This window comes from Littorina saxatilis, linkage group LG13 (genome assembly GCF_037325665.1).
Source record: "Littorina saxatilis isolate snail1 linkage group LG13, US_GU_Lsax_2.0, whole genome shotgun sequence".
In the NCBI taxonomy this organism is placed as follows: domain Eukaryota; kingdom Metazoa; phylum Mollusca; class Gastropoda; order Littorinimorpha; family Littorinidae; genus Littorina; species Littorina saxatilis.
In genome coordinates this window covers 20,965,516-20,982,717 of record NC_090257.1, presented here as the reverse complement: position 1 = coordinate 20,982,717, position 17,202 = coordinate 20,965,516, and the positions used below count along the sequence as shown (strand labels likewise).

At 42.4% G+C, this 17,202-nt stretch overlaps 1 protein-coding gene across 1 annotated transcript in view; it reads left to right on the top strand.

The window, feature by feature from the left end:
• Nucleotides 1–17,202, top strand: part of LOC138983855 (ATP-binding cassette sub-family C member 5-like) — a 75,869-nt gene that overhangs the window by 52,147 nt on the left and 6,520 nt on the right. The window contains exons 17-29 of the mRNA XM_070357196.1: nt 986–1,178; nt 2,159–2,302; nt 3,134–3,327; nt 4,341–4,508; nt 5,102–5,231; nt 5,707–5,989; nt 7,754–7,940; nt 9,891–9,980; nt 11,731–11,920; nt 12,228–12,387; nt 13,443–13,524; nt 16,054–16,167; nt 16,387–16,551. Coding sequence (XP_070213297.1) covers nt 986–1,178; nt 2,159–2,302; nt 3,134–3,327; nt 4,341–4,508; nt 5,102–5,231; nt 5,707–5,989; nt 7,754–7,940; nt 9,891–9,980; nt 11,731–11,920; nt 12,228–12,387; nt 13,443–13,524; nt 16,054–16,167; nt 16,387–16,551 — 2,100 coding nt within the window. The remainder of the gene's footprint in view (nt 1–985; nt 1,179–2,158; nt 2,303–3,133; nt 3,328–4,340; nt 4,509–5,101; nt 5,232–5,706; nt 5,990–7,753; nt 7,941–9,890; nt 9,981–11,730; nt 11,921–12,227; nt 12,388–13,442; nt 13,525–16,053; nt 16,168–16,386; nt 16,552–17,202) is intronic.

Genomic DNA, 17,202 nt, shown 5'->3' with positions numbered 1-17,202 from the left:
TCCTCGGGGAGCATATCGCCTTTTGTCTCATATTTATCAACCGCGGCCTTCGGCCTTGGTCGATAAAGATGAAACAAAAGACGATATGGTCCCCTTGGACCAACAAAAAAGCTGGTCTGTCAACAAGCCACCAAACATCTTATAATGTCTTATGTCTATGTCTTTATTTCCCAGAGTCAAATTGATGCAGATGTTCCTTGGTGTCTGAACACCCCTGTGTGCAAGCATGCGCATAATTAAGATCCCAAGGTCCCATTAAAAGTCTCAAGCCTTGAAAAACACGAATACACGCTTGCACGAAAAAGAACAAAAATTGGGTAGCGCAATTCTGTTACTGCATGCTATGTCAATGTATAGCAGCCCAAACTTCCTTGAAGGAATCTCCCTGGACAATATCATATACCAAATACCAAAATGTCTGTGTAACAAGTACTGTAAGGATAAGGATAAGATTGATATAGTCCTGTGAGGTTACCCTCATGGAAATTCGGGCTGCTTTATCACTGGGGAAAGCGAGCTGCCATACAGTATACGGCGCTACCCATATTTTTTTCTTTTTCCTGCATGCATGTATTCATGTTTCCAAGCCCTGAGTCTTTCGCTGTGAACTTGGGTTCTTTATCGTGCGCATGCGTGCACACGGGGGTGTTCGGCCACCGAGGAGAGTCTGCACAACGTTGACTCTGGGAAATAAATCCCTCGTGGAACATGGGGATCGAACCCACGCCGATAGCGACAACTGGTTTTGAAGCCAGCGCCGCTACCGACTGAGCTATTTCCCCACCCCTATTACAACACTAAAAACAAATCCTCTAAATCAATGAATCAGTTTTATACAGTGTGAGTATGCATTTCGAGCGCTTTATAAATTGCATCCCTTTGATTCTCACACCATTTCCTATACACTACCTGAATGACAATCCTTAAACCAATAAATAATATTGGCTTCACTCATTTCCAATCAGTGTTGTTGTTATTCCCACAGTACCTGCCCAAGTGTGACCAGGTGATGTTGATGCACGAGGGGCGTGTGGTGGAGATGGGGCCGCACGGTGAACTGCTGGGTTCGACCCAGGGCCCCATGTACACCGAGCTCTTCACTCTCTACCAGACCAAGTACGACAAGATTCAGCGACACAGACTTATGTCATGTCTGGGATCATCACAAGATGGGGATGGCGAGTTTCTTCATACTGTCAGCTTCTTCTTTAATTGCTCTGTGCAGGCTTTAAGAATAAAGTGCTCATTTTTGCAAATGCTCAGAGGAGCCTTTCAAAAATTGCTCTAGGGCCTGATAGTAAAATATATAGGCAGTGTCTTTGAAGCAATCAAGTTCTCATGTACACCTTTTGTGAGTGAGATATTAAAAATAAAGGACTCTTTGCATGGTATAGGACTGCAGAGACTCATCTGTCACAAGTGTGTTCATAAGATCTATAGATCCAAAAAACAAAGAGACTGCCAACGTTCCAAAATTCAGAATAAAAAAAACCAAGAAAGGTAGGTTGTTGGAACGTTTGTTATTGACAAAACAATACATTCACAGATATTTCAACCCAACGGTCTTTTAAGTGAACAGACAAACAAATATTCACACAAAACTTATCTTGATAGAATCAGTTTTCGCCCACTCATCAGGAAGTCGAGCGAATGATTCATTCGACGAGTGGGCAAAAACTGATTCTATCAAGATAAGTTGTGTGTGAATATTTGTTTGTCTGTTCACTTAAAAGACCGTTGGGTCGAAATATCTGTGAATGTATTGTTTTGTCAATAACAAACGTTCCAACAACCTACCTTTCTTGTTTTTTTCTCTTGTGAGAAGGGGCGATTAATAAATGTCCATTATTATTATTATTATTATTATTAGGTTCAATCCCCACGTTTCAGCAGGGGATTTATTTCCCAGAGTCAACTTTGTGCAGTCTCTCCTCGGCATGCATTAGCACGATAAAGAACCCAAGTTTGCCACGAAAGTCTCAGGGCCTGGAAACATGCATACACGCGTCACATGCAGGAAAAACAAGAAAACAAATTGGTAGCTCCATATACTGTATGGCAGCTCGCTTTCCCCAGTGAGAAAGCTGCCCATTTCCATGAGGGTAACCTCACAGGACGATATACAATCTTATCCTTATTCTTATCCTTACATTTGCAGTGAAAACGCCTCAGAGAGGATTCTCCAGGATGAGTCTGCACCAGTTGACGCGACACCTGAGTCGTATGTCTACCAACACCGGCTTTCAGCACCAGTTCAGCACCATGTCTACCACCAGTGGTATCTATGGCGACTACGAATATGGTGAGGATTATATAATGACTGGCCTTCAGAACCTTAACTGGAAAATTAGTTACTGTCCTTTCATGACAGGTATATTTTGGTTATTACAGGGTGACCCAAAAAAAAGAGTACCCAAACAAAACGTCATAAATTGAACAAAAATAAAGCAATCTTCATAAAATTTATTTACACACACAAGTAGCCTCTGCATGATTTGCACAGAAAATTTTAGCGTTCTAGCTTGTCTTTCAGGAAAGTTATGCTCATTCTACAGAACATGCTCCAAATGGCCTCCGCGCCGCTGCAGGCAAACTTGAACTCGCCGCGCAAAGTTATCAATCACCCGCACACACTCCTGTTGCTAGATTCCGTGAATGGTTGTTGTGATGGCTCTCTTGAGTTCTGTGATTGACTGTGGGTTGTTCCTGTAGACGTTGTCTTTCAGGAACCCCCAAAGATAGAAATCTGGGGGATTTAAATCCGGGGGAGGCCATTTGGAGCATGTTCTGTAGAATGAGCATAACTTTCCTGAAAGACAGAGGCTACTTGTGTGTGTAAATAAATTTTATGAAGATTGCTTTATTTTTGTTCAATTTATGACGTTTTGTTTGGGTACTCTTTTTTGGGGGTCACCCTGTATAAGACAAGGGACTCCAGAAGGTGTTCTTTCATGTCAGGTATATTTTGGTTATTATAAGACAAGGGACTCCAGAAGGTACGTGTCCTTTCATGGCAGGTACCGCTGTAGCATATCTTTTCTCTTGTTTATTTTAAGAGTGATATGAGTCTGAGTGTGGTTCAATGAACACAGCTCAGAGAGAATCAACCAGAAATCTCTATCCTTGATCACAGTGGACATTGACGACCTAGTGGAAGCGAACGAGCTGTACGTGACGCGAGTGCCGTGGTCGGTGTACGGCGACTACATCCGCACCATGGGCGGCTACGGCATCCTGGCCTTCCTGTTGATCAGTTTTGCCATCAGCATCGGCATCCAGTCGGCCACCACCTGGTTCCTGTCCTACTGGCTCAACCAGGGAGATGGGGTACGTGAGAGAGATATGATAAGATAAGATATCATAAGATAATGTTTCATTTATGAGAAGATAAGATCATGTTTTATTTATGATAAGATAAGATCATGTTTTATTTATGATAAGATAAGATAAGTTAATGTTTTATTTATGATAACATAAGATAAGATAAGGTTTTATTTATGATAAGATAAGATCATGTTTTATTTATTAGGTAACATTAGTTATTGTAAAGCGCATTGAGCATATATATGATTATGCACTATAGCAAATGTCCATTATTATTATTATGATAAGATAAGATCATGTTTGAGAGAGATATAAAAAGATAAGATAAGATAATGTTTTTTTTACGAGGGAAAAGATATAAGCAATTGCTGCTTTTTAAACAATCGGGCCTCGCCCATGAGGGAAAAAAGTAATAGCTAACTCCTTAAATAACACTCATCAGCAATAAACTAAAGTGCATAAGGTATGAACCAATCTATAATACTGAGAGAGAGAGAGACACGTACACACAGATAACAAGTCGAGACAAGACAAGACACAATTGTTATTATCGAGGGTAAAATAAGAGCAAAAATATTTGTTTTTTTACATCAGCCCTTGCCCTAGATAAGGTCAACTAGCTAAAACAGAAAATATTCAATTATTATAGCAAACTTTACACCCTATAATTGTATGCACAGGTAAAAAGGTGAAGAGAGAGAGTACGTATGACCATGCAAGTACACAAAACACTCAAATTATGTTTGTATGCAAGAAAAACTTAAATCAAACAGGATTGGGTTTGGAGTAAATAATAGCCGTGCAAAACTGAGCTGAACGTGTAAGGCAGACAAAATCGCAAAGAGGGTATACTGTCACAAGGGGGACTATTGGGTCATGCCGTGACTCATCGTAAGAGATGAAAGCATCACACTTTGTCAACAAAGTCAGAAATGTCAGTTATAAAAAACTGTGCTTGCTGGAGCACATAACATTAACAATACCTTAACTCTCCCTGCTCTTTCTTTCGTACACAGTCATGGCACAACACAACACTGTCACCCAACTCGACGTCTAACGTGACCTTGACCCAGCTTGGGAGTGTGGTGGACCACCCCATGGTTCGAACCTTCGCCATGGTCTATGGACTTTTCCTGGTTGCCATGCTCACCATCATGGTTTTCAGGTCTCTCGTCTTTGTCAAGGTCAGTGTCAAGTTTTGGAGGTCAAGGACATTTATAGTGTCGGGATCTTCCATTTGACTGTTTAGGGTCATCTGTTTGGTTCAAGGTCTGTGCAGGTCAAGGTCATAATTGCCTCTAGCTTGTGTCATTTTGAGCATTGAACAGTCTCGTTACAACATCATTGCAAACACAGGGGGGAAAATTTTTACTTGTTTGTTTACCTCAGATATATTTGGCTCCATGGACAGATTCAATTATGTCCTGCCATCTTTGAAGCAGCATCCACAGATAAATGATTATCATTATCAGAGCTAGCTGCTACGTTTTAAAAGCAATTGCTATGCCAAGCTAAAGATTGCTTCGCTTAAATTTATTATCTCTTATGCACCATTTGCTACCCTGAAAGTTTAAAAAAATCTAAATTTGCTACACTTGACCCGAGACTTCACAAGGGTTGTTGGCACGTCTACTTCATTATTATTTGTCTGTTGCATATTTTGCTTGTCTACTTTAAAGACTGATAGGTCTGTGATTAAACAGTCCATAAACTTCCCGGTCTTGGCTTTGGATTTTTCTCCCACAGATATCTTTTTACATTTACTTTGTGTGTACAGATACTGCTGAAAGCTGCCAGCAATCTTCACCAGAAACTGTTGAAGCGTATCATGACGTGTCCCATGAAGTTCTTTGATGCTACCCCCCTGGGCATCATCCTCAACAGATTCTCTGCTGACATTGATGAAAGTAAGGGTAGACAGATTTCTTTTTTTTTTTTGGCACTCAAGCACACATGCATTAGTAAGCAAGAAACCCATACAAACACATGCTTGCATATCTACTTGCAAACATAAACACACATGCACGAACGCACACACACTCACGCACGTGCACACATGCATGCATACACACACACACACACACACACACACACACACACACACACACACACACACACACACACACACACACACACACACACACACACACACACACACATGCACACACAAAAGTCACCCAGCCTAGCCTTGGCCTTGAGCAAGTGTACTTTAGACAAGACAGGTTAACCGCACTTTAAGGGGAGGCACTGGTGTTAAAAGGGATTTTTTTCGTTTCATGACTTTCAGGTAAAAAACATTGTTAGCGTTAAAGTACTCGATCAGTCCATCTCCTGAGAAAATTTAAAAAAAAAAAATTTGGATTGCATTGGGTTTTGTTCCAGTCGATGTGCGTCTTCCATCCAACTGCGAGCTTTACCTGCAGAACCTGTTCCTGGTGGTGTTCGCGCTGGTCATGATCTGCTACGCCTTCCCATGGGACCTGGTGGTGGTGCTGCCCTTGGCTGCTGGCTTTCTCGTCCTCGCCGTCGTGTTTGCACCTGTCATCCAGCAGCTCAAGTTCGTGGACAGCATCACGCGCTCGCCCTACCTGTCCCACCTGGCCACGTCACTAGAAGGCGCCGCCACCATCCACACCTTTGGCCAGTCTGAGAGATTTTTTAAACAGTGAGTAGGGTCTTGTTTTGATTCTTGTGTACAGATCTTCAAAAGTCTGAGAAAATCAGGTCTTAAAAAGGGGGGAGTCTTAAAATGGAGTAAACTTACAGAGCTTATGAATAGATAAATCTGAAAAAGCAAGGTCTTAAAATGTAGGTAGTCTTAACTCCTTCACTGCCACAGTATAACAGCATTTTGGTATTGCTGTGTGCCAGGGCAAAATTTCGCTTTCTTCGGTAGGTTCACTAATCTGTTCATTGCTCGATCATTTATTGAGATATCTCTTAGATCTTTGGCATGTGTTTTGCTTGTACCCTTGGCTATTATGTGATGACATGATCATTGGACTTTGTTTGTGATTGTTATAGTAAAAATTGATATAATGACCATTTTTGTCAAAAATTACAGTTTCCGGACTTACACACACACATTGCAGCAGGTAAAACCACACAAAACACTGCTAAAACTGGTGTCAAACATCAGGTACTCACATTACAGCCCATAAAAGTATTCTTTTGTGTGGTAATCCATAAATCACTTCTTGTAGAGCTTCCAGAACACTGTATCGCTTGAAAACAGGTCTACGAGTTGAGGTCTGACTTTCGGCCGCCATTGTGAATTTTATCTATGGTTCTACACTTCTAACAAAGTTTTCAACACGTGGTACTAACTTATCCGAACGGTCAATGGGAAAGAACTGTGTTTAGAACCCCATACAAGAACTTGGACAGTGGTTACCTCCCATTTAGTTTTCAGAAATGTCCTGAAATGTTGCTGACGCAAATCCCCCGTACTAGGTACGGTTATGGGCGTACGGCAAACCGAAAATGACCACGTACCTAGTACGGGGTGGGCAGTGAAGGGGTTAAATTGGGGAGAGGGGGGGGGGGGGGTTTCACTTTATTGGTTGATACAGTGGAACCCGATTTAAGACTTCCCAATAAGCGCTTCTGGGGTGATAACGCGAGACAACTCCTGTGATCTTGCCGCAAGGTGGCGCCAGTTACCAGCCGAAAGAAAGAAGGGGCATAACCTCACCAGAACCGACCATTGTCTGTTTACCGTATAAAATGCACGACTTACACACGTACTGTTACCAAACCGATATGCTATTTGGGACCAATGCAAGTTTTTTTTCCTTTCTCGCGTGATCTTGCCACGAGGTGGCGCCAGTTACCAGCCGAAAGAAAGAAGGGGCATAACCTCACCAGAACCGACCATTGTCTGTTTACCGTATAAAATGCACGACTTACACACGTACTGTTACCAAACCGATATGCTATTTGGGACCAATGCAAGTTTTTTTTCCTTTCTCGCGTGATCTTGCCACGAGGTGGCGCCAGTTACCAGCCGAAAGAAAGAGGGGGCATAACCTCACCAGAACCGCCCATTGAAAACTCCCCCTCTCTTCATGACCTCCCTGCCTTCCTAGGTGTTCTCTTCGTAGTGTCTGTAACATACCTTCAATTTCAGACTCTTTGCAGAATTGATTTTTCTCACAAGTGTCTTCGTCATTGAACATTTGAGCTATAAATAGCTGAGTGCTTGAGACAGACAACTCTGCAGAGCAGGTACTGTGACAAGGGGGACTACCAGGTCATGTGTGTGTTTGTTTGTTTGACCCGATTCTGTGAGATGCTGGACCATTACAACATCCTGTTCTACATGGCCAATCGCTGGGTTGCCGTCTCTGTGTTCGTGCCTGTGTAGGTGTTTCTGTGTTGCCTCTCACACCAATTTAAATTAAACCATTGTTTTTGTTTGTTTGACCAGATTCTGTGAGATGCTGGACCGTAACAACATCCCGTTCTTCCTGTTCTACATGGCCAATCGCTGGCTTGCCGTCTTCCTGGACCTCATGGTCATCGTTGTCATCGGGGTCACCGGCTTCCTCACCATCTTCACCATCGCCGACCATCAGTCACCACACGCTGGCCTCGCTCTCTCCTTCGCCATACAGGTTGGTGACCTTACAGTTCGAGTCTCTCATATCACTGGGTCTATGTGAGACAGGGAGACTAGCTACTGCGTCACCCTTCACGGCAGACTCTGCAGAGTTGTCTGTCGGCGAAGAGCGCAGGCAATTTATAGTAGCTGGGCGTTTCTTCTATGTCGCCGGCTAGACACCTGTCAACTGTAGAGTTCTGTTCTGGGGTCTGGCTGCTGCTGTATCCTTGTATATGCTCTTGGGAACCTTTGCGTTTGTTTGTTTGTTTGTTTGCTTAACGCCCAGCCGACCACGAAGGGCCATATCAGGGCGGTGCTGCTTTGACATTTGACAGAAGTCGCAGCACAGGCTTCATGTCTCACCCAGTCACAATATTCTGACACCGGACCAACCAGTCCTAGCACTAACCCTATAATGCCAGACGCCAGGCGGAGCAGCCACTAGATTGCCAATTTTAAAGTCTTAGGTATGACCCGGCCGGGGTTCGAACCCACGACCTCCCGATCACGGGGTGGACGCCTTACCACTAGGCCAACCGTTCCGGTAACTTTTGCGTACCCATAGCAGTTTTTAGAGGGCTCAAAAATCTCAATCCTGTTTGACTGTGACTTTGCCTCCAAGGGTATAATTCTTGTGCTTCGGACACTCAGTTACATATGTGTATGACTGTTTGAAGTTTTTGTTTAGACTGAACTGACGTAATTGTACTGTTTTCAGTACCAAGAAGTACTCTGAGATTAGTAGGCCTGGGTTGGTACTTCTGTTAATTGCTTTTGTTGTTTATTCCCTTTATAATTTGATTTGTCTAATTTGTTGTTGTTGTTTTTTGTTACATTTAGTCAAGTTTTGACTAAATGTTTTAACGTAGAGGGGGAATCGAGACGAGGGTCGTGGTGTATGTGTGTGTGTGTGGGTGTCTGTGTGTCTGTGTGTCTGTGCGTGTGTGTGTGTGTAAAGCGATTCAGAGTAAACTACTGGACCGATCTTTATGAAATTTGACATGAGAGTTCCTGGGATTGATATCCCCAGAAGGTTTTTTTCATTTTTTCGATAAATGTCTTTGATGACGTCATATCCGGCTTTTTGTAAAAGTTGAGGCGGCACTGTCACACCCTCATTTTTCAATCAAATTGATTGAAATTTTGGCCAAGCAATCTTCGACAAAGGCCAGACTTCGGTATTGCATTTCAGCTTGGTGGCTTAAAAATGAATTAATGACTTTGGTCATTAAAAATCTGAAAATTGTAAAAAAAAAAAAAATTTTTATAAAACGATCCAAATTTACGTTCATCTTATTCTTCATCATTTTCTGATTCCAAACACATATAAATATGTTATATTTGGATTAAAAACAAGCTCTGAAAATTAAAAACATTAAAAATTATGATCAAAATAAAATTTTCGAAATCAATTTAAAAACACTTTCATCTATTCCTTGTCGGTTCCTGATTCCAAAAACATATAGATATGATATGTTTGGATTAAAAACACGCTCAGATAGTTAAAACGAAGAGAGGTACAGTAAAGCGTGCTATGAAGCACAGCGCAACCACTACCGCGCCAAACAGGCTCGTCACTTTCACTGCCTTTTGCACTAGCGGCGGACTACGTTCAATTGCATTCTGTGAGTTCCACAGCTTGACTAAATGTAGTAATTTTGCCTTACGCGACTTGTTGTTGTTGTTATGTTTCACAAGTAGATAAGTGCAGATAATATTTTTTTTTATTTCTCATCAAGAAACATACCCAGAGAGATACGCTCAGTATATTTTAGGATCCTGTTTGTAATCAGTCATAAGTGCAGTTAATATCGTTATTGACTAGTTGGTAAGTTAATTAATTGTGAGTCAATTTGTTTGTTTATTCGTTCGTCCGTATAAGTGTTGGCAAGTGTGCTTTTCAAAGAATTTTTAAACAGTATTGATGTGAATGTTGACTGGTATTAACACTGTGTGTTTTCAGATTACAAGTCTTTTGCAATACACTCTGAGACTGACCATAGAGACAGGGTCTCGCTTCTCATCCGTACAACGAGTACAAGAATACATCGAGGTAACTTGGACTTCTGTACTTCATAGCTTTTTGCTCTCAGTGCCACCTTATGGTGAGGGTTTTGCATGCCAAGTCGGTTTTTTTATTTTTTATTGAGTCACTTGAGAAAAAGTGACTCTATGTAATCGGTCAGTGTTAGTCTGTCCGGCCGGCCGTCCGGCCGGCCGTCCGTAGACACCACCTTAACGTTGGACTTTTCTCGGAAACTATCAAAGCGATCGGGCTCATATTTTGTTTAGTCGTGACCTCCAATGACCTCTACACTTTAACGATGGTTTCGTTGACCTTTGACCTTTTTCAAGGTCACAGGTCAGCGTCAAAGGAAAAATTAGACATTTTATATCTTTGACAAAGTTCATCGGATGTGATTGAAACTTTGTAGGATTATTCTTTACATCAAAGTATTTACATCTGTAGCCTTTTACGAACGTTATCAGAAAAACAAGGGAGATAACTAGCCTTTTCTGTTCGGCAACACACAACTTAACGTTGGGCTTTTCTCGGAAACTATAAAAGTGACCGGGCTCAAATTTTATGTGAACGTGACTCATTGTGTTGTGAATAGCAATTTCTTCCTGTCCATCTGATGCCTCATATAATATTCAGAACTGCGAAAGTGACTCGATCGAGCGTTTGCTCTTCTTGTTATCAATATATTTCTCTTGCACCTGTCCTTCGGGGCACATGTTTTGTCTTGGTCATTGCTTTGAGCACATAAATCTTTATCAACATTATTTTCTCTATGTCACTTCTTGCACCGAACTTTCAGACAGGTGGGGGGGGCATGTGTTGTGTTGGTGATCATTGCTTACAACACATATATCTTTATCAACACATATATCTTTATCAACACATATATCTTTATCAATATTTCTCTTCGTCATTTCTTGCACAGGACCTTGAGACAGAACTGGGGCCATATGTTGTGTTGGTCATTGATTACAACACATATATCTTTATCAACACACATATCTTTATCGACACATATATCTTGATCAATATTTTTCTCCGTCATTTCTTGCACGGCACTTTAAGACAGACAGGGCACATGTTTTGTCTTGGTCATTGCTTTGAGCACATAAATCTTTATCAACATTTCTCTTGCATAAAAATCTTCCCAATGAGCGCTGCTTCTGGGGTGATAACTTGAGACAACTCCTGTGATCTTGCTGCAAGGTGGCGCCAGTTTCCAGGCGAAAGAAAGAAGGGGCATAACCTCACCAGAACCGACCATTGTCTGTTTACCGTATAAAATGCACGACTTACACACGAACTGTTACCAAACTGATATGCTATTTGGGACCAATGCAAATTTGTTTTCCTTTCTCGTGTGATCTTGCCGCGAGGCGGTGCCAGTTACCAGCCGAAAGAAAGAGGGGGCATAAACCTCACCAGAACCGCCCATTGAACCGGCCTCTCTGTGTTGTCATTTTGAATATGAGAAATGGAAACATTATATTGATTTTGAAGCTCAGTAATCAAGACAGCTCACATGTATAAATCCATTCCTTTTCATCTCTTACATCAGGGTTGACAAAACTGATAATATTTTCTAAATTTTGTCTTATTTGGGATTTTGCAATCTGTATTTTTTCCTTTTTGACCATTTTTTATTCACTTGTCTAGTTTCTCACCATCATTTCTCACACAGAATCTTCAGACAGACGGAGCCATGTGTAGTTTTGGTCGATCATTGCTAATACAACACATCTATCTTTATCAACGTTTCTCTCCGTCACTTCTTGCACAGAATCTTCCGACAGAGGGGGCCATAGCCAGCTCGGCTAGTGAGGTTCCGGGTGACTGGCCCAGCGAAGGTGCCATCACGTTCAACAAATACTGCATGCGTTACAACGAATCTCTGCCGCCCGCCGTTAAGGGCGTCACACTCACCATCAAACCCAAGGAAAAGATTGGCATTGTTGGCAACTCTGGTTCTGGTAGGTTGAGAAAAGTGTGTGTGTGTGTGTGGTGTGTGTGTATGAGTGGGTGTGGGTGTGTGTGTGTGTGGGTGTCTGTGTGGTGTGGGGGGTGTGGTGTGTGTGTGTTTGTGTGGTGTGTGTGTCAATGTGGGGGTGTGTGTGTGTGTGGGTGTCTGTGTGTGTTTGTGTGTGTGTGTGTGTGTGGGTGTGTGTGGGTGTGTGTGTGTGGTATATGTGTGTGTGTCTGTGTTTGTTCAGGGGTGTGGGTGCCCTTTGTCTGCAAAGGTAGATGTTATTAACGCTCGCCTATTTCTGGTGTGTGTAGGGAAATCATCATTGGGAGTTGGCCTGTTCCGACTGTCGGAAGCGGCATCAGGTGCCATCTACATCGACAACTTCAACATCCGTGACATCAAATTCAGCGCTCTCAGATCCAGAATCTCCATCCTGGTCCAGGACCCCGTGCTTTTTGTCGGCACTATCAGGTGAGACATAGAGGATGCAAGTATGATATAACCTTGAACGGTTGAAAACGACGTTAAACACCAAATAAAGAAAGAAAGGATGCAAGTATAAATTTACGATGTTCGGAAATAACTCGGTCGGGGTTGTGAGAGAGTGAATACTCTTGCTTTTTGTGAGGCAATCTGTCCACCCGTGCTCCTTGTCAACGTGTTTCAGACACACCCCTCGCTAGTGACTGGCCTGTAGTGTCACGTGGGGAAGTTTGATACACTAAAAGCAAGAGTATATGTGACCCTCCACCACGGAATGAGTCGCATGTCACCTTTGCATGATTTTCATATTTTTACATTTTCCTAAAGAGTTTTTTATGCTCTATCCAGTGGTGAAAACCGTTTTAGAAAAGAGCGAAAACTGTTTGAGTTATAAGCCTGTGACTAAGGTGATCCTCACACTGTTACCAGACACTCCCCGGACTTATATCAAGCCTAGCGCAGAACCGCGCGAAGTGACATGCGACTCATTTCGTGGTGGAGGGTCACATATTTACTCTTTCACACCCCATACAAACCTGACAGAATGATTTCCAAACATTGTTTGTTAGACAACTTTAAAGTGTTGACACTTCGATAAAAAAAAAGAGCATATAACCATTCTGCTGTTGATGTTGTTTTTGATGTGGGTGGTGGTGAGGATAAGTAAGGGTGGTTCAGTGGTTCAGATAGTGCAATAACAGCGATAATTAATTAATGTTGATTGATTGACAGGTGAATGAAGGGCGGAATTGGATGATGGAGTAATTAAGTGAGTGAACGATCAATAAATAGATGGACTGACTGATTGGTTGCTTGGTTAATTTATTGATTGATTGAATGTTTGGTTGATTGATCAGTTGGTTGTTTGGTTTATTGATTTTTTGATTGATTGACTGGATCGGTTGATTGATTGAATAATTGATTGCATAAATTGACTGACTGACTGACTGACCGGCTGACTTGGTTGGTTGGTTGGTTGGTTGGTTAATGGATTGATTGATTGATTGATTGATTGATTGATTGATTGACTGATTGGTGTACAGGTACAACCTGGACCCGCCAGGTGCTCACCCTGACGACGACCGTCTGTGGCAGGTGTTGGGCAAGTGTCACATGAAGGAAAAGGTCAGTTCAACATCAATTACATCTTCTCTTTCATCAATCAAAAAACAAGAAAGGTAGATTGTTAGAACGTTTGTTATTGACAAAACAATACATTCACATTGTTTTGTCAGTAACAAACGTTCCAACAACCTACCTTTCTTGTTTTTTTATTCTGAATTTTGGAACGTTGGCAGTCTCTTTGTTTTTGGATTTATTTTCCCTTTCATGAATAAAAGCAAAGCCACATCTTGTCACTGTGTGATTCTTGCATGGGGTTGTCAGCAACTTACACCCGGTGATGAAATATTGGGAGCCTGCAAAGGTTGGTGTAGCATTTGCATGTGTACACAAATAGCGTACTTTCTGCAGTAGAGCATAGACCAAATAGCCTGGACCGCCAACTCGTCACGTGACCCTTCGAGGTTACGACTCTCGACTTTCAGGGGCGCGTCGCGTCCGGTTTGAAAGGCGAGCGATTCAAAGACAGTGAAAAGAATGCACGCTCCAATTATTTGTGACAATGGGAGGTGACAATGAACTGGATTTTCCAAAACACCAAACTAAACTTTACAAAACTCATCGAAAAACATGTTCCATATGCACTTTTGCTGAGTTTATTTTAGCATTTTCAGAACTTACCTAGGCAACTTCGTCCATGTTTACAATCGACACCGGATATCACATCCCCCTGATTTCTGAAAGGCTTGTAAGCGTAGGTTCCTAAATGCAAGAGGCCGCTACCTCGTAATAGAGAGAAAGAGCGGAGAGAGAGCTAGTTGGCGGTCCAGGATAAATGGTCTATGTAGAGAGAAAGAGCGGAGAGAGAGCTAGTTGGCGGTCCAGGATAAATGGTCTATGTAGAGAGAAAGAGCAGAGAGAGAGCTAGTTGGCGGTCCAGGATAAATGGTCTATGTAGAGAGAAAGAGCGGAGAGAGAGCTAGTTGGCGGTCCAGGATAAATGGTCTATGTAGAGAGAAAGAGCGGAGAGAGAGCTACTTGGCGGTCCAGGATAAATGGTCTATGAGTAGAGTTAAAGATATACAGTGGAACCTGCCTTGTAAGACCTAAACAGATCTGAGAAATTCAGGTCTTAAAAAGCAGAGAGACTTAACACTTTCTAGCCCACCTATGTTGACCAAGTTGTTTGTTTTTTTAGCCGAAACCAGCTGTGCTGCAGCAGGTCACTCAGAATTGTAGGAACTGTGTATCAACACGCTGGAATGCAGGCGTTAGATCGACGTTACAGGAAGCGCCTGAAGCTAACAGTCTTAGCGGATATATCCATACCAGGTCAGACAGGGGCATATGATTTGGTACGGATATATTCGTACCTGGGAGACAATGAGTTAAAAGGGAGATAAATTTACTGAGCTTATGAACAGAAAATGTAAAAAAAGCAAGGTCTTAAAAGGGGGGTTCCACTGAATTCCTTCCCTTGCATAGACGATCGTGCTCACCGCCACAGATCTGATTGGGCTTTTATGAGAGGTTAGTGTAAATGTCCTTTTTGCCTTTCACGCGAGGTTAGTGTAAATGTCCTTTTGGGCTTTCACGCGAGGTTAGTGTAAATGTCCTTTCGGGCTTTCACGCCAGGTTAGTGTAAATGTCCTTTCGGGCTTTCACGCCAGGTTAGTGTAAATGTCTTTTTGGGCTTTCACGCCAGGTTAGTGTAAATGTCCTTTTGGGCTTTCACGCCAGGTTAGTGTAAATGTCCTTTTGGGCTTTCACACCAGGTTAGTGTAAATGTCCTTTCGGGCTTTCACGCCAGGTTAGTGTAAATGTCCTTTTGGGCTTTCACGCGAGGTTAGTGTAAATGTCCTTTTGGGCTTTCACGCCAGGTTAGTGTAAATGTCCTTTTGAGCTTTCACGCCAGGTTAGTGTAAATGTCCTTTTGGGCTTTCACGCGAGGTTAGTGTAAATGTCCTTTTGGGCTTTCACGCCAGGTTAGTGTAAATGTCCTTTCGGGCTTTCAGGCGAGGTTAGTGTAAATAAATGTCCTTCAAGTTAAACACAGTATGGCTGCTTCCTGCAGAGAGAGAAGTTGAAAAATATTTTTAAAAATCGTAAATGACACTTATGTTAATCTGCTGAACTAATTCAGCAAATAAACAAAAACAAGCAAAAATGGCCACTGTGCACTGATTGTTGGTATGTGTCCAAGTCAAAGGATGCGCTTGTTCCATGTAAAAAGCCTGGACAGGTATGTGGCAGTCAACATGATTGTGTGTGCAGGAAGGATGGTACCTTTCATTTAAGAAATGAAAAGACCATTATGATGAAGAGATCATAGAGCTGTCATTGCTGTACTGTCTTGATTTAATCTATAAAGATGGTTTCTGTGTGTGTGTGTGTCACATGTGTGTGTGTGTGTGTCACATGTCTGTGTCTGTGTGTGTCCGTGTGTGCAACCGAATGCATGTTACGTGCACATTTGTCATACAAGAAGGAGAAAATCATGGATCAAGGGCGGTTCCAAGAAATGACTGAAGTGGTTTTGTAAAGAAAGTTATGTATTTATCTATATTTTTGTGTGTGTACCCCTCCACACAGATCAAGTCTCTGGACGGCCAGCTGGACACAATGGTGGAAGAAAACGGAAAGAATTTCTCCATGGGCGAGCGTCAGCTGCTCTGCTTGGCTCGCACGTTGCTCAGGAACAACAAGGTATGGAGCTTCAGTATTTGCTGTTTGCTAGATCTTAATGAACAGCAAATAAGAACAACAACAACAAAGAAACAATGTGTGCGCAAGTATGATGTATTCATTTATAGATTAAGGGCTCGTTGTAAGTTGTCAATTGTCAGGTAGTGTTTTGTATACAATTATTTACTAGCAGCCTTTAGATTAATACTAATTATTGTAACTCATTGCCTGTCCCCGCAGATCTTGGTGCTAGACGAAGCGACTGCATCAGTGGACACACGCACAGACTTCCTGGTGCAACAGACCATCCGTGAGTGTTGCCACGACAACACGGTGCTCACCATTGCTCACCGCATCAACACCATCTGGGACTGTGACAAGGTGCTCGTCATGGACAAGGGGAAGGTGGGTGTTCTCAGTCTTTAACACCTTTCTGTCATAGGTATAGAAGGAAGGATAGTGGTGTCTTTTAGTGGGTAAGAAAAAGGTAGTCTCATAACCATGTTTGGTCGTATCTCAAATACCCTTGGGACAGCTTTATATTAGGATGGTCGGTGCCCATGCACTCCCCTCCCTCGCTGCCTTTGCCTTCCATGGCTCTGAATAGGGTCAGGTACTCATTTCCAGCTTGGTGGACTGGAGAGAGCCGGGGAAAAAACAGGTATTTGTATATTTGCCCTGGGTGGGGATAAAAAAAACGCTCGCGCTGGACCCGAGTACTCTTCAGACTGGCTCGCTCCCCCAGTATGAAAGTTTTTGTCTTGTGCACGTTTAAGACCAAGTGATTGCTCTGTGTGAATTACAGGAATTCTCTTTGCTATATAACTACATTGCATGCGAGCCGAGGATGTGCGTGGTGACTGGCCTTTCTCTTTTATTTGATCACAGTGAAAAATATACTGCCGACCCTCTTCATAACTGGTGAACTGGTGGCCCACGAAGTTCTTTTACTGTCCTGGCTCGCGGATTCTTGCATTTATCACGCCCCAGGTAGTTTTACCAAATTCTTTAATGTAAAGTGAAGGTAAAAGACTGAAACATAATGTAAACAAAGGA